At 41.7% G+C, this 22,766-nt stretch overlaps 1 protein-coding gene across 2 annotated transcripts in view; it reads left to right on the top strand.

Moving 5' to 3' along the window:
* UNC13B (unc-13 homolog B) overlaps positions 1-22,766 on the top strand; it is a 1,359,370-nt gene that overhangs the window by 1,166,484 nt on the left and 170,120 nt on the right. For both annotated transcript variants that reach the window (XM_069212466.1, XM_069212457.1), the window contains exons 28-29: positions 3,919-4,062; positions 8,453-8,530. In XM_069212466.1, coding sequence (XP_069068567.1) covers positions 3,919-4,062; positions 8,453-8,530 — 222 coding nt within the window. The remainder of the gene's footprint in view (positions 1-3,918; positions 4,063-8,452; positions 8,531-22,766) is intronic.

The raw sequence follows: 22,766 nt of genomic DNA, 5'->3' as shown, positions 1-22,766 counted from the left end.
TGTTACCTCCATACCCTTTCATTAATCCAGAGTTTGGTGTTCCGAGCATTATGTGTGACTTTCTTTCATGTACTTGCACCCAGACAAGCTGGTTCTCAAGTCAAAAGCCGCTTCCCTACCAGAAGTGACTACCAGGTTTAATATGTGGCAATCCATTACTTTTCACGTGCTCTTTTTTTCCACCTCATCCCACCGAGTTAGAGAAATGCACATGTAGGAGTCTCTACTGAACAGCTGGACCCTTTAGGGCCTTCAGCACCTACAACAACAGAATGAAGGACTTCTGGTGGACAACTTTTTTTTAAAAATCAGATATGTAGGTAGCAGGAGATGAATGGAGATCAAGAAGAGGACTCAGTCTTGATGGACTATTCTTTTAATCAAAATGTTTTATTTCCTTGCCGAAAAAGGACCACCAGAAAGAATTGGGTCCACTCTTACCAGAGCACAGGCATCTTCCTCCGCATTGGCATGAGTTGTGCTAGAAGTCTGCAGTTTGGCGACGTGGACTTCCTCCACACATTATCAGAGTATTACTTTTTGGATTCATCGTTGAGATGGGATGGCCATTTCACTGGTTTTGTGCTCGCAGACTTTCTGGTTTGGCCTTTCCCTAAAAACCACCATCCTGGAGAGGGTATTGCTGTGTTTTCTGTTCAAAGTGTGAGGAGTCTGCCATTAGCAGTCTCCAATAGAAGAAAAATTACTTATCTTTAGTAATGATCTTTTTGGGGGATACTCTCTCTACTTTAAGATTCCTCACTGTTCTGAAGGATGAACGTAGTCATGAATAATAATAATGTTCCAAGTTAGATTGTTTTGTAAGCACTGCATATTCACTTTCGAATTAATCCGGGCTCCTCTCTGCCTCTAATAGCTTAGAAAAAAAGGATGTGGAACTGATGTTGGGGTGTTAAGGTGGCACTTTGTCTCCAATGAAAACTCTTCCAGGCATCAACTGGCATTGTGGGGAAGCCAACACCACCTACCAGCATAGGACAGTTATTGTAAAGTTTCTGAATCCAGTCTGGTTCCTAGGAATATTTTGAAAAGGTGAGGACTCTGAAGTTAGATAAAGTACCCTCCAGTAAGATTGTTATTGAAGGTAAATACATTTTTCTTAAGTGCCATAAGGTCTCAGAATTACCAGGCTTCACATCAGTATACTGGAACTCAAGGAAATTTGCTCATCTCTGAAGGTTTTGCTCCTTAAAGTCTGGAACAAAACATTATAAGTCTTGACAAATAATACATATTCATTGTTCTATCTGAACAAATGAGGTGGCGTAGCTCCCTTCCCCTTTGTCAAGAAACAATAGATATCTGACAGTGGTCAGTAGATGTAGGAATTAGGCTGTCCGCAGCTCATCTAGTGGGGATAGAGAATCAAATCACGAAAGGGAACTTTACCCAGAGGCGCGGTGCATGCTTTTTTTCCATTGAGGTGCACCTCTTGTGGGCCTATTCACAACTGTAACAATTACAAAATGTCTACTACTCTGTTTACAGTAGATGCTTTCATTATCCCCTGGATTTACAGCCTGAATTCAGCATTGCCGCTGGTTTAGTCGATACAGAGAAATATTCAGAAGATCGACTTTGGTGGATGAAAATCATATTAGTAATCCAAGATTTAGCCAAAGAGACTGTTGTACCTCAATCAATTATAATTGGGGGCTCTTAAAGTTTAATTTGGCCATGTTTCACTTGGAAGCAAACCTTGTTGACTTGCTTACTTGCTTGCTACAACGTGTCCTAAATGGACTGTTCCAGTACTTGGATGATTTATGCGTCAATGTTTTCTGGACAAGCCACTAGATCTTATGAAAGATGACATTAATATTTTCTTGCGATTGATTATGGATCTAGTGAAGAAAGGTCTCAATATTGGCAAGATCAAGGGATATCTAGAAGCAACTTTTCATGCATGTAAATACCTGGTAAGGTTCTCTTTAAAAAAGCAATTACAGCTTCCCTGAAAGGAGTGTTAGTCATGCTTGACAAATGTTTTGCATTGATTCGTTCCAAGTAACATTTCTACAATGGTTTGCTACACCCTAGTTTTCCATTGTAGATACGTAATAGCGACAGAAATAGCGTTAACTCCATCAAGATCTTGCAGCTCCCGATTGAATTAACGATCACCTCCAAATATGATGACTTTGACTATTGACTTCGCGCTGTTAAAGCGTACTCCAGCCTTTTTTTTAATGATAGCTACTTTGGATCAAGAAAAATCTTCCAGAGCTCCTAAGTTATTATCCGTGTTAAGAGTGTCCACGTAGGACAAGATTACAGGAATGACCATCCAGTGTATCATGCAGGGGCTATCAGCAGTGAAGTCATAAAAAGCTTTACAATTATGAAATACCGCCTGGTAAAATGATTTTTTAACAAATAAATTCACCCCTTGGTTCTCGTTCTGAAATATGTGTGGCAAAACATGTTTTAATGTCCATTCCACTATAAGGATTAAATAAGTTATAGGTACTAAATGCTAAGCAAATTACGTCAGCACTGTCTCGCCAAACCAGCAATGTAGCTCTAAAGTATTACAATTAAGTGTATTGTGACAATGCCGTTTCCAAGTATCAGTTTGTCAGTTTCTGAAAACACACCAATTTGCTATGAAATTTTGAGTTTTGGGCTTATTAATTTAATTCCTCCAAGCTAAAGATGATTATATTAGGAAAACAGTATTTATGCACTGACATTTCAGCTTTTTATTTTTATTAAACATATGTTAGGTACACACGCTTATGGGCTTAAGTGAAAATCATTGTATCAAGTATTCCCAGTGTGCAGGAAGGCCAGCGTTATTCAAGGGGGCAGGTGTGGACACTATTATATCAGAGAGAAACACTTTTAGGCCAAGGGTTGGCATAATTAGGTCCCTGTTAACCAGGGATTGGGACGATTAGGTCAGAGATGGACACAGTTTAGGCAGAGGTGAACACGATTAGGTCAAGGATGTACACTGTTAGCCAGGGGTGGGCACGATTAGCACAAGGATTCCCACAATATCAAAAGGATGACCAGCAACCTTTAAGCAGCGATCACCATTTATGTCGGGCAGTGTCATGATAAGTCCAGTGATGTTTGCAGTGTGCCAAGACATATGACAAGTTGCAATTGATGGCCTTAATGCTAGGTTGTCTTAATATGTACTCTTGCTTGAGACTCTCCTTTACCGCTTATACAGCTCAGACTTTGAATCATTGCGCGGTGCTGCAAGAGTGACCTGCAATCTTGCATTCTGTTGGCATTTAAAGCTAATGCTTTGACACATTTCAATGCCCTCACAGTATCCAGCCACTCAGAGAAAATGCTCTGTAAATTCTTAATATATAAATTTAAAATCAATACCTTCATGTTCATAAGTAGTCCAGCGCATTTGCTTGTTTCACCGCTCATTATTGCATACTAATAGTCTTGGGAAGAGGAAGTGTTTTGAGTCTTTGATTGAGGGCTATTTGTTTGGTCATCGACTGTGGACATGAAGGCATTGGTGGTTACTCTGATAACTGTAGGCTTGGCAAGGAGTGGTAATGTTTGTATTCATGGAACATAAGACAGAAGCAACAGTGAGTAGAGAATCTTCAAGCTTCAGTTTCCCCACCAGAGTACGCTTTCGTGTACGATTGTTCACATAATATTTCCAATGCTTGCATGTGTATCGAAAAGCATGCTTGTTTGTAAAGAAATCCATAGGATCCCTGATTTCTGTGTTACCAGTTCACATAAATCTAAATGCTTGCTCAAACTGTCATCACTGATGTGGCTCTTTAACTCTGGTTTGATTACATGGATGATTGGTGGATATGTGCAGAGTTGCCTGTACGGGTAATGATGTATCCCATGTACACACACAATTTTGCTCTCTATTCTAACATGCCGTTGTGTTATTTATGTGTTTAGTTTCAGCAAACGTCAGAGCATGCACTATTCTCCTGCTCTGTTGTGGATGTGTTCACTCAGCTAAACCAAAGCTTTGAGATCATTAAGAAGCTGGAGTGTCCGGACCCCGTCATTGTTGCCCACTACATGAGAAGATTTGCCAAGGTAACATGACTTACTTGGATGCCATCCTATTCTAATTAAATTACAAAGTGGGCAGGCAGAAAAAACAAACTAATCTCTTCATCTGGCTAATACTCTAGATGGGAATGTACATCATTGTCTTGAATCACAGGTCAGAAGCCGCATAGAAGTACGTCCAGTGTGCGCATGCTGAAATTGTTGCTGGGAAGTATCATTGATTGTTACTGTTGTTTACTACTAGTATACCAGGGTGTCAAACAGGGTCACACTTCTGTTGGGTTACTCCCTTTGCACACTTGACTCTTCAGCAGTGGTTGGAGTGAGACGTGAAGGTCACCAGTAGAACCCAAGCAGCAGTGCTCAGTGAACTGAAAGACATTATTCTTGACTAATGTCTCTCTGGGCTGGTGCCAGATTTCCTTGTTGAATTCCAGGTGAAGTACAAATGCTGGCAGGACAGCACTTCTGTTTATGCTGCTTCAGGATGCCCAATGGGAAGCCAGATCCAACCAAAGCCTGTGCTCTTTCATACTCGTCTCCATTCAGGCAGAGAGTGTTTCCTAAGCCTTTCTCAAAGGTAGACAAGGTCTAGATGGCAACTGGTCAAGCTGTGTATATTCATTGTGACCAAAATGAGATTCACTGAGCTGAGGTGTCCTAATTGTCAGGTGATATCCAGCCTAACACAAAGGCAGGAAGAGGAAATCATGGCAGGCACAAGCAGGTGTGTGAATTATATTCTGGCATTCCAACAAAAACCTGCCAAATTCTCTGCGGCAAGGGCCGTGACAGTAGGAACCAAGCTGGAATGTCCTCTGGAAGGACACACCCAGCCTGAAGTAGAACCACCTATTTCTGCAGGCACACAGTGTTCTCTATTTGGAATCCATTTCCACTGCAAATATGTTTCCATTCAGGCAGACACATGCGTCATACCTGACACTCCTCACCACACACCTTGGAGTGGGAAGTATTAGGCACAGTTGTGTGTGGTTGGATAGGTGAAAGCTGGTAGGATGCCTCCCTTCCAGGAGTACAGGTAGGAAGGCCTCCATCCCTTCACTATAATAACCAGCTGCCAACTACCATCAGTGAATACATATCACAAATCCTGGTGTGCTGTAAGACTAGCCTCTCCCGACTGGGTAAACATTGGCCAGCACAGCCTATGGCTTTCTGTCAGACGGCTGCAAAAATCATGGAGTATGTCTGTTGCATCACAGTTTGTTGAATCCACTGGGCGGTGTAAAAACCCACTGCAGCCCGTACACCACATTTTGCTCCCACACCACAGGTGCATTTTCCATACCAACTTATCTAGACCTTACTGGAAAGATAAGTAAACCAAATTGATGCAGCCGAGTACAGTACAGGGACACAGTACATGCACTGCACCTCTGGATGACAGTGTCACAGTCTACAGGTGTAGTACCAGTAAACAAGAGGGTGTATTAAAAGTGAAAACTTAGCGGAGACCCACAGAAAAGAGATTACAGTATTTTCCAATATTCTTCAATACCTTGTTTAGAAGGGGAACAAGACATGGCGGTTTTGTTGTCGGCTACTAACCACCTGATTGGTGGCTTCGGATCTCTTACAGAGTGAGAGCAAATGGATGGGCTGGAAGTAGCCCAATGTAGTCGAACGGCTCAATAATACATCCACTCCAGCCTGTCCCACCGAAGCAATGAGAAGGATGTCACGGCTTTAGGTGCAAAAACATCTGAAGAGTTAACCGCTGGCCCATTTTAGGCAACTGATTGGCTCATTTCTTACCCTTGTAACTTGGTTGGGGGAGCTCCTGAGTGATCAGTGCCACATCTCTGATGATGATATATCTCCCATCAACAGTGTCTCCACCTTTGCAGGTGTTGTTCGTAATTTGGGGCCATCAGGCAGCCCGAAAGTCTTCCTTTATCCTAGTCATTCTATAACTTCAGCTGGGTTTCATCAGCTTATTTATTAAGCTTAAACGCAAGCGAAGGGATTCTGTGACAGGGTGAACTAGGTAGGTATTCAGAACCAGCAGCAATAGAGCTGAGGCCTGTGGTGATCCACAAGGAACACTTTGTGGGGAGGTTTGATGTGGAAGTGTTGCACTGAAAGCATTCAGATATCAATGGTAGCACCCAACCCACCTCCCCTCACTTTCCTTGGATCTTCTTACTCTTGTGTGATTGGAAGGTTCTTGGAATGAAGGATTTCAGGGGGAGGGGTGTGATTTATATTGTCTGACCTCATGGCCGACCATATCGTGCAATGCAAGTGCAAAACATGTGCCATGCCTGTGACATTTGGTGCCCTGGCTACATGCGTGTGTGTACACACACGCACGCTTGCTCGCTCGCTCTCTCTTTCTCGTGCTTTCTCTCTCTTTCTTTCTCACTCGTATTTCAGTATGCTTACCATGTTTCCTACATAGCCATCTGTCACAGAATTTAAAAAGAGAGACTCGGTGCTGAGGCTCCTGATAAATGCGCTAAAAAATTGCCCAGATATCAGTAATCATTGTGACAGTGGAAAGAAAATGCTGTTGATTCATAAGCGATGCGCATGCCGAAGAAGTGCGAACAAGGATTTGTTGACGGTCTTTTCCTTAATGTAAACATTCTTTTACTTTTTTATGTATTTTCTGACATAACAACCACAGCTGTTCAGTGTTTATAGCATTAGCATGTTCCATTAACAAATGATAACAGTAGATGTTAATTTCAGCTACAGCTTCTGTGCTGCTTTTTTCCCTGTTTGAAATTGTTGGGCTGTTCTGCATCAGAAATATTGATGCATCCTAAATGGGTAGCAAAAGCACTCTCACTATGTAAACTGGCACCTTAATTCCTAAATAAGTAGAAGAAACTGATGGTTGTTGTAATGGGTTGATTGCAGGAATCTGTAATACCTACTTTGCTGTTTCTTAATATCCACCTGTCTGGATTTTCAATCCAAAAGCTTCACACACCCTCCCAATATAGTAGAAGTTGACTCCGGTTTGTAGACTGGTTGCATGTCTTAGCGCTTCTCAGCGCTTGCACTGTATGACAATGTAATGATATGTTGGTTTTGTGGGAGCTCCCACTCAACCTTTGTTTCTCATCTAAGAACAGATCACAGGTCAGTTTGTGTAGTCCCGAAGGATCAGTGTATTAACAAGCACAGTGGGATCTGCACTTGATGTCTTGCATTTGATTTGATGTAGATTTGTGAAGATCTTACTGGAGAAAATGCCTCTTAGCTATCTGCCTGGATTCACACTCCACAAATACCACTGTATATATGCTTCACCCTCTGTCTATCTAAACTAGCTTCACATTATAGGAATTTCAAGGGCTGCAGTGTGATCTATTCTTCTTCTTTAAGTCTGTCAATATTCATTTTATACAGAAACGACAGTGGCTTGTCACTGATATTCGGCCTTGAGGGCAGCCCATCCTGTACCTTGATAACGAATCCTTCCTTCCTTCCTTTCTTCTGTTTATGTCAATCATGGATTACTGCAAGGGTTTTCGAGGCCATTGCCCATTGTGCAGCAGCCAGTGGTGAAATACGAGTTAGAATAGGCTACCTCAGTGGTAATTTTGAATATGATGAAAGGAAAAGACCCAGAGAGCGCCTCCTATTGGAAAGTAGCAGCTGATCTACCTAGTCATGAGGTTCTACCAATACATCCTGTTCAGGGCTGAAGTCTCTACTGCTGCAACCAAACATATGTCATAGGAATTAGTGGGAACATTAACGCTTCAGTCTCATTCCAAAGTCTGTGTGACCTGAAACTGTGTAGAATTTAAACTAAGAATGGGTCATTTGCCCATACTCTAGGGAAACATACTAATATATCTTATAAGGTTGTATTTTCAGTTACAGCTCTTTTCAGTAGTTCGATAGCACCTTTTTTGGTTTATAATGGGACAGCTGATCAGTAGTGTGCAAAGCTACAATCTACAAAAGTTGAGAAGCTGCTCTGAGGGCTAGAGCACAGTGGGCAATGATCCTTCAGATTGAACTGTGTCTCAAATCTGCTTAGTGTTTTGTTGGGGTTATTGTAGTTAGAAGCAGTCTTGATATAAAGTCCATTTGACTGGACTTAGGTTGCCTCTTATTAATTAAATGCATGTTATACGAGTCAAATGGCTCAGGTTGAGTACATGTTTTTTTATCTTAAACTGGATGGAAACCTTCCATATGTAACTTGGATATTGCTCGCCATGTCTTGTAAGGAGCTTGTACCTGTTGGTCCTATGTCACAGGCAGTACTGAGCATATGAACCTTGCCCATAGTCATTGTTTGTGCATGGCAACTGACCTGTACTCAAAAACAATTTGGAGCTTTCGCCATTTTTTCATTGCTTAACTTGAAGCCTTACGCAAACTTGCTGTGTGGTTACACTTGTGTGGTGTTCTCTTCTCTTTACAGACCATCAGTAAAGTGCTGCTGCAGTATGCAGATATCCTTTCCAAGAGTTTTCAATCCTACTGCTTCAAGGAGAAACTGGTGAGTGCTGCAAAAGGACTGCCCTGCCTACAGTGCAAATAATTGTATCTAGTCTGCACGAAGACATGCCTAGAAGCTGGGACAAGCCACCATCCCACTGATGCATATTTAAACAAATGTGTATACATTATAAATGTTTTAGATTCCTCTGAACTACTCATTCTTGTGATAAATGTGGAACCTGTAAATCAGTCAATCAATAATGATAGCAGTACGTGTAGTAATAATAATGATACGAGTAGTTATTGTTGGTGTTATATATATTATTGTGATTATTAATGGCATTGCAATATGCTGTGACATCTTGAAGTGAAGCCTGTGCCTTTGATAAGCAGTATAGCCATGTTCTGTATTTGATCTCTCTCAGAAAATGTTTTGATTTACTTTGCTACGTGGTATGAATCACTAACGGGGGCTCTGCATGTACTGCTTGTGGTTCTGGGCTGATGAGCGGCAATTTTGCCAATGCACATAGATTGTTTTGGATGACTGGTTCCCTGGGGTAAGAACTGCCTGTCCTAAAAACACCTGACTTACCTTATGAGGTATTGTTGCTTAGTGGTTTGGCCCAGTGCCTGAATCGTACACAATCCTTTAGTTCAATCTTAATCCTACTTCTCAGTGTTGTGATGAAAGGTGAGACACCACTTAGTCCAATTTCCTCTACTCACCCTCTCCTTTATGTTCACCATTCACCACACTCGTCCATCCTCGCACCCCACCACAGACAGAAACACATTACACAGACAAATACACCCCCACACACATACACAAAATAAATGCTAGTGTACCAACTTAAATTCTACGTACGCCCTCCATAAAACCATATATTGTGTAGAAACAGAATGAGAGATACTGAAAAGGCAAAATCCTTGATGGCAGCCCCTTCAAGGGTTACCTTAGACTAGATGCCCCATAATCTCTTGAGCCTTCCCCTGGCTGGGAATAGTTTCCACACACCCTTTCTTGGCTTGTTCTACTCGATTTCAGAGGGCACTTCCAAGCCCACACAATGGCATTACAATCAGGAATCTTAACCTATTAACGCTATAGCTGCTCACTAGAGTGATGATATGCCTTTCCTCACACAGATATTCCACAAGATCCTTGACAGGTCCCCTTCTCACCTCCTGCGCATCACATGACTGGCTTTTACTTTATTGTGACGTAATGCAAAAACAGGCATGCAGAAATGTATTTCCATGCACTAGCACATTAGGGCCACACCTTTTGACTTTACCAGTGTTTGGTAAGAGTGGGGTAAGCGGTAATATTGGTGGTGGCAATAGTATTAGTGGTGGTATTGGTAGTCTGGTATTGATATTGTAGTGGTACCATTGGTGGTGGTATTGCAGATGGTGGTATTTTTGATTGGTGTAGTGTGATATTGATGGTGGTAAGGTGTTGTTAGTGGTGATATTAGAAGTGATTGTTATATTATTGGTGGTTGTACTGGTAGAGTTTGTAGTGGTATTGGTGGTATTTCAGTTCATGGTGGTAGTGGAATTACACTTTTCATTAAGGATGTAACTGTGACAGCGGAGTGTAATTGTTATTTGTAGACTAGTCCGGCATTCTTTGTTATGTTAAGTTACTTTCATTTGTTATAGTGCACGAATCACCCAGGGAGGGGTATCTCAGCACTCCTAGGGCAACGGGAGGGTAGCAACATTTAAACAGAATGGTCCTGATCCTTTATCTGAAGGAAAGATGGTCAATACACAAATGGGTTTCCTATGGCATTTTGTAGGCAAGAATGAGAAGGCTCTGCCACCTGCTCTGGCTTTCTTCATGCCAGGAGTGGTTAGAAGTGCTTCGTCACAGGATCCCAAGCGTCTCTCCGGACAATGAGTAAGTTTCTGTGCAATGTAGGTGGGGTCTTTCTCAATGAGAGCTTTATGGGTAAGGCAGGATGTGTTCAAGAATATTCTTTTTTTAATTGGCAACCAGTGTACCGATTTGAGAAGGGGTAATAAGGCTGCTCCCGGTGGTTGGTTGCATATGAGCCTTGCGGCTGTGTTCTGTACTACTTGGAGTTTAGCAAGTAGGTTGTCATTTGCAGAGGCCAACAAAGGCTTGAAGTAGTCCACCCGACTACTTATAAGCCCCTGAACTAAGGTCTTCCTGGCAAACAGAAGTAAAAATGGGAGGGCTTTTCTAAGGGTGTGCAGTGTGTGGTAGCAGGTTCCAGTTGTTGATGAAACCTGCTCTTTCATTGTTAGGTTATGATCCAGTCTTAAGCCTAGATTTTTCACTACCTGCTTAGCAGTGGGTGTCGGGCCTAATTCGGCTGCACACCGGTCTTTGGTCCAGAACAGCTGTGCTTTACCGAACAACATTATCTCCATTTTAGCTGCATTTAGTTGAAGGCAATTTAGAGCCATTCATGCCGAATAAGAAACATTGCCTGGTTATAGCTGTTTTTTATTTATTGAAAGATCGCCAGTTGTGTGCCATCTGGATAGGAATGGATCTCTAGACCAAAAGTTCTGAGAATTTATTCTAAGGGAGCAAAGTATATGTTGAAAAGCGTGGGGGCTTAAGCAGGAACCCTGTGGCACTCCCTTTTCAATCTGCCTAGTGGAAGATTTCAGTGGGCCTAAAGAGGTTGTTTGGGAACTGTCACGTAAGAAGTCCTTAAGCCTTTTTAAGGCTGTCCCTTGGATACCACAGTCCTGCAGCCTCTGTAGCAGCTTCGGGTGATACACTGTATCAAACGTGGAGGACAGAACTAACAGCACCAGCATTGCTGAGGTGTCAGAGACGAGGGATAGTCCGATGTAATCTGTCACTGCCACTAGAGCTCTGTCTGTACTATGTGCAGAACGAAAACCAGATTGTGAGGGGTCAAGAATGCCATTTTTCTCTAGATATGTAGGTAATTGATTATTAATCAGCCCTCCAAGGTTTTGCTTTGCGGGGAAGAAGAGAGATTGGCCTGTAATTAGATAAATCAGTCTCCAGATCTTTTTTGTATAGATCTCACTTGTGCTTCTTTCCAAGCCTGCGGGTGAGTACTGGTGGTAATTTATTGGTTAAATGAGAAACGCATGGCTGGTGCTAGAGGTTCTTGGCAATTTCCTCTGGGGTAAGCAAGGTAAAATTGGATAAGCTCTCAGAATTTGAAAAAGGAGATGCAAATAAAAGAGGGTCAGGGTGCTCATAGTTAGTGGACTTAGCAAAATTGTCATAGATGTTCTTTATTTTTTGGTCCAAATAGTCAGCTAGGTAGCCACATAAATGTTGAGACTTGGGTAGATCAGTATTACAGGCCCGGTGGTTAGTGAAATCCTTCATGGCTTTGTATAAGGCCCTTGGCAAGTGGCTTGCTAACTTGATTTGATGAGATATGAAGGTTTTACAAGCTAATTTGATATTTTTATGACATGTGTTAAGCGCTTATTTATATATTAATTTGTTTGAAAGAGCCATACTAGCGTGCCAGCGGCGTTCTAGCTTTTGCAAAGGGCTTTTTCTGCGCAAAGCTCCGTGGAGTACTATGTGGTGAGGGTCCTACGACTGGTTTTTGGCCTGCTATATAGCGGGCATGATGGTCAAATGCTGTGGATAAAGCTTTGTTAAATTCTTCAAGGTTTTCATTCATGTCTGAGGGCACATCAGGTAAGGAGAACTTAAATTCTTTGGTGAAGAACTCTACATTCATTTTGTCTAGATTTTGACATTATTGTGGCATAGAGTTTATCACAACTCTGAGAGGTAGTAATCTGAAACCTGGTCAAATAGTAGTATGCCCAGACCTGAGGTAAGGGAGGGAAACGTGAGGTCTAAGGAGTTGGTAAATATAAGGTCTAACATATGACTGGCTACATAGGAAGGACCATTATGTTTTCAGCTGCAACCCTACCCTGGGGAATCAAGGTCCAAAAGGAGTTGGGTTATCTCTGGGTCTGAGCTTTTCTTGCCATGATAGTTGAAATCCTCAAGTAAAAGAAACTGTTGTGAGGTAAGAACATGTGGAGTGATATCTTCTATTAGTTTGTGAGAAAAATCTCTTTTTGGTCCTGGAGGAGAAATCCATCCTAAATATACAAATCTCTGCCCAGTCAGTTCTTTGTTTGTCTATTAAAGAGACCTTGACCGGATCTTTGTAGACAATTGCTTCTCACCTCCTGTCTTGCTTTCCCAGTCAAGCCCTAAAATGTGACAGTTGTCTGGAATAGCCAAGTTAATAGCTGGAAGGGCTGAAGGGCACATCCAGGCTTCCATTGAGAAAGCGATATCTGGGGTATTTGAGTAATGGATTTCTCAAATTTCCACTGCATTTTTGGGTAACAATATAATTTCTATAAAGGACTATTTAAGTTACTGGCCAAGTGCTGAGGACACATATTTCTTATGGTCATGTTGAGTGAGGAAAGTTTGCTGTTTGGTTGCACAGCAGGCAGAGGGGTTCTTGCTGGATACGTAGATACGAGGAATTTGGTGTGTCATTTCTACACAATTACATTACTGGACCCTCGAGGAGAGGTGGGGATTGGTTTAGGCATTGAGACTTTGTGCTTTCTGGTATTAGAACAGTATTAGAGCTACCAATGTGAAGTAACTCCATGGTGAAGTAGGCAGTTATTTTTAGGTTACTGACCTTAGTAAAAGGGGTAGCGGCTCTGGCTCCTGAGGACGATCGAGCGCATGCAGAATTTGAGCAAAAGTGGGATCAGCTACTAGACCGCTAACTCCCACAAGGGAAAGGAAGCGAAGGAGCACAGGAAGTGTGCAAAAATAGAAACTCTTTCTCCACTCAAGCAGGAAACCCGCGGCGGACCGGAAAGTTTAAAAGTTCAAAGACTCGACATTAAAAAGGTAGTCACAATAAAAACTGAACTGTAAAAATTAGCTTTTCACTATCCCTAAGAGTGCAGCGATACTATGACAATATCAATGTCCCAAGCAATATGAAATTCCAAACAGTTGCAGAGTAATGTGGACTGCTCACCTAATGTACTTTCTTTGATACGCAAATCAACACAAACAGGTGCGGTGGCTTGATGGGGCTGACCTGTTGTGGTCTATGCTATGATAATAGCCCTAGCTGGGTACAACGGCATTTGTTTACAAGATACTAATCCTATGGGAAGAGAAATCCTCTCTGATTTGTTGGTAGCATGCTTCATCATAGGCCACCCCTCCCCACCTTGACTGGATGATACGACCAGGATGGGCTCAACCCCGAAGAAAGGGAGGGGGTTCTTAAATATAATTCTACCGGACAGAAAGGGATCCATATAACAAAAAAACCTAGAGGTAAACCAAGGCTATCACTTTTATTGATGGGAACCTCAATAAAACTGGTACAGTTTAAAAATAATACTGGGATGAAATACAGGCTTAATGGCCCAATCTGTCCATGTTACGACAACATGTTTCTGCCCTGTTCTTAACCAGTTCAGGCCATGAGCATTCTCCTGGATCAAGGGATCTTTAACAAACTAACCTACCTATCATCAGTAAATGCAATGCAAAATTAGTAATGTCAAGTTGTGTCCTACCTTGGAGAATAACTAGTGCTTTCTAAAATCAATGGAGAACAGATGTTTGTTAAATCATACTTTTCTAAGAAACATCAGGATACAAGGATTGCCACTTGTAAATATCAGTACATGCTTAAACATTATGCCTTTAAGTGCAAAAAGTAGCACTGCACACAAAAACACACACACTTGCCAAGTGAGTGTATACATACATATGACAATCTGTATCTCACCCTAGTTTAAGGGATAATATGCTTCCTGGTCTGAGAGGAGACGATTCCCTCTGTAGACCCACACTAGTGATAACTGGAAGGCTCTCTTGGTTATGACACACAAACAGGAAATTTAAAATTAACCTTAGGTGTCTACAGATATCTAGGCGGGCCTAGGGTGTACAAAAGTAGTCAGATTGTATAAAAGCCCTTGATCATAGTAGTTAGATCCATATGAATTAGATCCTCAATATTAAGTTACACTGTTAGAGGTAAACTGCATTGTACATACTTCACTGTTTTATGTTTGCGGTAATAAGCCGTTGCGCATCTCCAGGAAATAAGAGGGTCCTACACAGGGCGTACCATTGCTAAGATCACTTTGTGAGCTAGTGATTGGAAATTTGATCTGTTCAGATTTTCAAGGGCTCTTTGTGCTAGTACTATATTTGCGCAAAATTCCTCAGAAACTGTACCCAGTGTCAGCTTTTGGCAATATACATATTCAGTTTCGCCCTCATGCATCCTAACCATTGGTAATGGGAACTATTGAGGTTCGAAGGGGGTGTTTTACATGCAGAGTCACAATCATTGGTGACGCAGGAGCCTTATAAGAATATCCTGTGTGGATTATGCTCTCCCATAACTTAATAGCGAGTGGCTCTGAATGTGGCCTTCCCCCCCCCCCCGAGCTCTCCACTTACTTCGTCAAGCAGTACATCGTGTGGGAAACCTGACTGTTCTCCAAAGCCCAGCTACTGGTACGGCTGAGAAAGAGACTGAGTTCCCTTTGTGTTGTCAGACTCCCCGCACGTTCCTTGTACCGCTGATGTCATGACTCCATGCTCCTCACCAACAGAATCACAGGAAAAGTAGTTTTCCATACTCTCCGCATTGCATGCTAGGGGATGATGATAACAGCATGGGGAAAGACGTTTCCCCTACAGTCTGCATTGTTATTGAAGGGATCGTGCTGCACCGGTAGGCTTCTACACAGTTATTTTATTCGTCATATCATTTGAATGGATAGAGTGTGAGGCCGGACCTCAAGTTGTGAACTATGATATTAAAATATTTTTGACTTAACGTGAAATAATATTGAATATGCATTTTTATACTTTCCTATATCATTCATCATGTCCATCAGTTGGTCCTGTTTCTTATTTGCCTCTGTGTACGTTAGTCATGTAAACCAATAGTTCATCGCAGACTGTCACGCATGTATACAAATTTCTTCAATACTTAGAGAATGGAAGCTCATTTGTCATGCTTACCGTGTGCACATCAATTTCAGTAACACTGGCCTTAACTCGGATCCCAAATTGGATTAACCGTATTATTATTGTCTATATGTGCCTTAATCATTTTGATCGATGACTCATTACTGGGAGAAAGAAAAAGTCACCTCTTCAGTGATGTATTGAGTGAAGATTACCCCGTGGGATCTCGTCATTAAGTCCTTGAACAACAATCCATAGTCTGTTCACCCAAAGCTGTTCAGAGGTTAATAGGGATTTGGTCATATCACCTCAGGAGTGTCAGATTCTCAGTGATGGACTGTAACAGGTCTCCGTGTGTCCTTTTGCAGTGTAATCTCTGGTTAGTCTAGTGAACTCGTGTGTAACTAATGGTGTTTCGGTGTTCCATTATTCTTGTTCGCACACACCTTGTCGTCCCCACATAGATGAGGTTGCAGGGCATAGGATAACATAGATCACATTCTTTGAATTACAGTTTGTAATTTCTTTACGTTTACAGGGGATTTTGAGGCCGAGATTGATCTCAGTTACCCCCTTGGTGAATGAACATGCGCTGTAGCTACCACAATTGGAGTGACCTACCAGCGATGGTAGATTCCAGGAGGTAGATTGGGCGGTTTTTTTCTGGTTGCAGGTTTAAGCTCAGATATCTTTTATGTTTCTGCCTCTGTTGAATGAGTAAATGGGAATATTGACTTTAAGGCTGCCTGACTGCAGATACCCCAGCTCTTATTTATGGTTTTCTGTAATTTATTCAACAAGGGACTAGGGTGGTGATGCAGATGAGTCGCTAAGAGTTGGTCTCTATTGTTGTTCATTGCCCTCTTGTTTGCTTTTTCAATCAAGTGTGATAATTTTTTTCTGATCGTTTTTTTGAGAGCTTCTTTACATGCATTCTAGACTTGGGGCAAACGGTGCTCCCAATAGAAGTTCTGTGTACTTGAAGAAAAAAAATTCCCCTTCATACTCAGAAAAAGTAATGGGTTTGAGCCAAGATAAGATCAAGGATGCATTCTTGTGGGGACTTTACATCTAGACTAATCAATACTAATTTTTCATCATCAAAGCTCATATCTTTTAACAGATTGAGCACTTCCTTCATGTCCTTAACAAAAGAGGGCATATCTTTCACCAAGAGTGTGAAGAAGACGTCACAGAACTGAGATAGTGGTTCAGGAGTTGTACCTAACCCAGAGACAGTGGGCCTCCCGGGAGGAGAAAATTTGCCTTTTGTGTTCTTTAGGAAGTATGTAAAAGTAAGGAGCCCTGGGTTCCTTCTGAATGATGAACTCTGACTTGTGTTTGGTGTTCCAGCCTTTCTCTAGCCCTCTAGACACCAAAAATGCAATCTCTTCCTGTATTTCAGGGGTGGGGCCTATAGACAGGAGCTTGTAGTGGTGGGCATCATTAAGAGGTTGCAGACACTCGTTATATTGAGTCTTAGATAAGATCACAGTTGTGCCTCTCTTATCTGCAGGCTTGATTACTATAAAATTATCTGTGGCCAAATCAGGTAGTGAGTACCTCTCTTCTTTGGTAATATTGCAGAAGGTTGTACGGTGGTAATTACCCCAGGAATCAATTTCGCGTTTCGCTCGCTTCTCTAATACCAATACATCTATTGGCATTTAAAAAAATGGGGGATTGAAAGTGGATTTTGGTCCCAATTCTGTGTTTTTATCAGACAATTCCCCGGTAGGAAAGGTTTGGTAATAAAAAAGATCTTCAATCTAACTTTGCATGGGAATTCAGCTGTCTCCACTTTCAGCTGGAAGATATCTTCTTTTGGAGTGAGTATGAAACTTAAGCCTTTGTTTAGAATTCTGTTCTCTGTAAGGAGCCATTCACTATAATTAATAGTGATAGCATGATCGGGTCTTAAGTCTTGCTGGTGCTTGGAGTTGCTTCCCTCATGGGGTTGGGTTCTTGCAGATTTTCCCTATCCTGCCATGTTACTCTTTTGCCTTTTTCCTGCCTCTTCATCTTCCTCTCTCTTAAAAAGACGCATTTGGATAGAACCATGGGACACTTTGTGGAGGGGGATAAGAAGGTGGTCCGTAGTTCGAAGGCCAACCCCAAGGATTCTCATTCTTTAAGGGTGGTACGAACAGTTCCTGAGGGGGTAAAAAGCCTTGTCTATTCCATTGTGTTGTATACTATTTCTCAGAGTCAGGAGGGAGACTGCTCTTTGAGGATGTATCTGATGCGGTAAGGGGTTTTGCCACGGTATCATGAGAGAATTTTTTAGATCTTCCTGAAATGTTTAGATTTTTTTTTGCTGTGCCATGGTGTTACAGATTAAAGCTAGTGAGAACTACTTAAAAACAGGCGTCTTTACAAAGAAACTGAAAGAGGCAAACGTAACCATTTCAGAATTCAAAGAGTTCTTAACACAACCAAATATCAATACATTTTAGAAAGTTTTACTGTTTGAAGTGTTGCACAAATACTTCATGCATTGCCTCTAAGTTAGGTTTGACTGCTCTGTGCCTTGCTAAGGGGGGAGGCGTTTTCTTGTGCCATACCCTAACAAGGATCGTGGTTGCTGCCTAACCAGGGCTCACACCCCAGTCGACTAGTTACCTACTTTCTTACAAAGCACAGCAAACAATAGGCCTAAATTGAAATTCAGAGATGGTTCATAGCAGCGCATACCTGTCTAAACATTAAGATTTGTGTTCATTGTAGCAGCAGAAGCTGCTCTTCTTGGTGTGCAAGGCCAGCTGGGCTGATGAGCTCAGCAGGCAAAGGCTAAATGCCTCTCTCCCTGATAGTCTTCTCTTAGCTTGGGTTCTGCGATTCTGCATGGCTGTCTTGTCACTTGTTGTGAATGTCCCTCTCGCAGCCCTCACTTCTTCTGTTCAGCTTTTCTACCATTATTTAAATCTTGCTGATAAATCTCAAAATATAGAATTAATAGTTTGGCCTGAACCCCTTTTACATTATTCTGCAGTATTGTGTTCTTTTGAATAATGTATCGTTTAATAAGAGGTTAGCAATTTGTTTTCAAAATGTCATGGATTCATAAATTCAGATCCAACCAAACACAAGATGAGCAACTCTCTTTAACTTCTATATCATTTATATATATATATATATATATATATATATATATATATATATATATATATATATATATACACACATAAACTAGTAACAGTTGCCAGTAGGTAGTTATAGTTTGGACCTAGCTTCCATAGGAAGAGTGTTTTTTGTTTTGCCAATAACTTTGATGTTGCTTGACAAATCTTCATGACATTTTCAAAACATATACTTCAGTCAGTTCAGCTGCTGTGTTGAAAGTTTCAGGGTGATCCGTCAAGTGGAGGCCGAGAAAAAGAAAGGGGAGTCCCAAAACGTGTTTTCCCCATGCATTTTCCCATAGGGATTTTGAACACGACTACAGCCCGAACTGCTGGATTACACCAAATTAAGCAGAAAGCTAGCTCTTGGTCCAGAAAGCATACTTTTTGTGATTTGGTGTAAATCCCTTCAGTAGTTTCTGAGATATTAGAATTTAAAAAATATAGATACAAAGGGGCACGCAGACTCGAGTCTGCGGATCAAGGCCCTGATTAGCTGCCTGCAGCCTGACAGAAAAGTTGCGGCTGCCATCTAGTTCAAAGATATCCAGATATATTAATTCCCCTCTCTCCGGTTTTACGGATTTTCTTCATCATCATCAGTCTTACTTCTGATGCAGTCCAAGCCTTCCACTTCTAACGTACAGTACCGGCCCAACAAAGCACCCCCTATTACACTTTACGTAGCCTAACCGGCATCTGTTGTCATTTCTGTCCAACTTTCTTGCTCGCTTTCAAAAATTTTAAATACATTATTCTTTTTAAATGGACACCCTATTAACCTACGTCAGTCCAGTTATTCTTGCCACGTACAAGGAAAAAATGATTAAAAGGAATATAGTTATCATTTAAAAAGTTCTAGGACTGTAAGATCAGACATCTACACACACCACTGACAATATTATGTCTAAATTTCAAACTATTAAATACTCACTTCCAACCTGATGTGCTTAAAGTTCGATGTCATAGTTCTCAGGATATATCTCTGTCTATCCCTACTTTTTAGTAGAAGTTCACCTCTATTGATCTTTGCTACCATACCAGTAGGTTTTTGTAATATCTGCATCAGGTAACCCCTATTAGGTAATTGTTCGATCACATTCTGTTCTTCCTTTCTATATCCATCAATTTCATTGTAGTTACTTGAATGGCTCAGTAATTCCCCATAAGGGATATTCTTTTTTTTTGTACCAAGGATTTCATGACTGGTACTGTAGAATAATATTACTTGCTATATTTTTTCTATATGAGTGGCTTAAAAGCTTATCATCTTTTATCTAGAATTCCAAATTAAGCAACTTTATACTTTCCTTATGATACTCTAGTGTACGCTCTGTGTTTATATCATTGGAATCAAAGAAGAATTTGATATTTTGTCAAGGATTTCTCAGATCCATTCCAAATCATGAATATATCATCAATAAAAAGACACCAGATTACCACTTGGTTACACTGTTCATATACTGCGTCACTCCAGGCATGCCTCCTTTTTTAATAATAACAAAAAACTAGACATTTTAGTTGTCAACCTTCTAGAAACTCTTCAGTAATCGGTAACAATAGGTGTGGAATAGAACAGTGAACTTTTTGATAAAATGCTGTGAATATATTTAAGCAAACTCGATTATTACATAAAGATATATTGTCAACTAAATGTGCATTCTATAGTAATCATACATATTCACTTTTGATTGCTTAGCTCACACAATTCAAGAAGGTGAATACATATAAAGGAAAAAATCATAGTAATCATGACAACCTTAGAATGAAAAAGAAGTACAGAGGTGTTAAGTATATTAATAGTAAGGCTCTCTTTTCTTTCTAAATTTGTTGTGGACCATTCAGGCTACTTCCTAACCCTTATCCCACCCTAGTCAGACACTTCAAGCTGAGAACTGACCCAAAGATTCCCCAACCCAAACAAAGAGAGCCGACGAGAAAAAGTGCACCGTCTCCCTGCACAGTTATACAACTTGACAAACCAGAGAGGCGCATCACCAGAGGGGCCATTCCAAAGCCATTCACTCTCTAGTTCCTTTTTCTGGTGCCTGCAGTGCATTGCTGAAGCTTTCTTCTGCAAAACCTAAAAATGAGATACGACTGCAGAGGAACTCAACGTGTGTGCTTTCACGATGGGAGTGGTGTAACATCTTGGGGTATAAATTAAGCTGCATGACATTCAAAACTTAGCCGTTCATAACTCTTCTGGTTAATTAAATTCAAACGTGAAATTTTCAATGGTTGTTAGTTGCTCAAAGGGTTAATTTGAAAACTCTGTCTAAATGAGCAGAATCTTCTGCCTCACTGGACATTTCTACTACCACAACCACTTCCCAGTCCTCCAGTCCTCCTGCAGTCTGGTTTCCAACTCTCTCTGCCGCTGCACAGTCCTGTGTCACTCCAAGCATGTTCTTGGGCCCGGCCCTTACCTTACCTTACCTTCTAAGGTCACAAAGTCTTTGTACCTGGTGCCACTCTGAACTCGATGTTTTTCGAGAAAGCCCCCCAAAACCTTCTCTCTTTGCTGAGCTGGATGATTTGTTTTGTTTATACTTCAATCAATCAATCAAATTTCTTAAGCGCACTACTCGCCCAGTAGGGTCTCAAGGCGCTGGGGGGGGAGATTACTGCTCGAAAAGCCATGTTTTGAGGTGCTTTCTGAAGGTTAGGAGGTCCTGGGTCTTGCGTAGGTTGGTGGGGAGGGAGTTCTAGGTTTTGGCGGCGAGGTGGGAGAAGTTTCTGCCGCCAGAGGTGGTGCGTTGGATGCGGGGGACTGTAGCGAGGGCGAGGTCGGCGGAGCGGAGCTGTCGAGTTGGTTTGTTGAATTTGATTCGTTCATTGAGGTAGGCCGGTCCGGTGTCGTGGAGGGCTTTGTGAGCGTGGACAAGGATTTTGAAAATTATCCTTTTGTTGATGGGCAGCCACTGTAGGGATCTGAGGTGGGTGGAGATGTGTTTGTGGCGTGGGAGGTTGAGGGTGAGACGTGCGGCTGCGTTCTGGATGCACTGGAGTTTTCTCTGAAGCTTGGCTGTGGTCCCTGCATAGAGGGCGTTGCCGTAGTCCAGTCTGTTGTTTATGATGCCACCTTGCCTAGAGCGCCACGATGGCCTTTGGGCTGAATCTCACGCTCTATGTATATTAGGTAAAGAAATAAATGAAAAATATTGTGAAAAGTTAAAGAGTGGGATGAATGTTAATAAAAATGTTATTGCAGTTCCTAAACCAGGAATGTGAGTATTGCTCAGGACCTCCCTACTGTCAAATAAATGTTAGTTTGATTTCTTTAACTCGTGTAGCCAGTCACTTTTATTTCAGTAGTATGCTCACTCGTCCTATGGCAGAGGTCTTTACTCACACCTCTTTATCCCGCAAACTTGAGGACACCATCGGTTTGTCCTAAGTCATGGCAAGGTAACTTCAGATCCAGCAAAAATGCTGGTATTGCATTGTCAATTAAACGTAATAGATCAATGCATACACACAGCACAAAACATTATAAATCAGATTGCACACGGTTCTTGTGTACATCCCCTTCAAAGTACAGGCCAGGCCGTGTGTCCCAGCCAAAACCGCATCACGGATACAGGCATAGGAACTTCCAGTCGTCCCTGCCAGGGCTTCTTGTGACTTCTTAGGCACGCCCCTAAACCTCTAAGATACCCAAGATATGGATAGAAGTTCAGGACCATCAGTAGGTCAGCCCCAAGTCCAACCAACCTCACCCCCTGGAAAGCATCTCCTGAAGACCATTAGCAATTGTGAGATCTGACGCCATCCTGAATTGCATTGTCAATTTTGGCCACAGAACAGCTCTGTTTTCCCATAGATCATCGCCGATAGGGTTCCTTGTGAATTCTTAGGCATGCTACTAAACCTCTAAGCTACCCAAGATAGGGATAGAAGTTCAAGAGCACCTGCAGGTCAACCCTAGTCCATCCAACCTGATCCCCTAGAAAGTGTCTCATGAAGGGAACTACAAATTGTGCGATCTGGTGCCCTCACAAAGCGCATTGTCATTTTTGGCATATTTTGACCACAGGACAAAAAAGTTCTGTGACGAATATGCCCTCTCCTTACCATTGCAGTGCTCTGCAGTATCCCTCGGACATAGCTGCATAAATTCATCAAGGTCTTCTTCCAACAGGTGATTCACCTCCACTTCAAAGAAATGGAAATTGTCCAGGTGCAACACC

This window comes from Pleurodeles waltl, chromosome 1_1 (assembly GCF_031143425.1).
Source record: "Pleurodeles waltl isolate 20211129_DDA chromosome 1_1, aPleWal1.hap1.20221129, whole genome shotgun sequence".
NCBI lineage: Eukaryota > Metazoa > Chordata > Amphibia > Caudata > Salamandridae > Pleurodeles > Pleurodeles waltl.
This window is presented reverse-complemented; position numbering and strand designations above follow the sequence as displayed.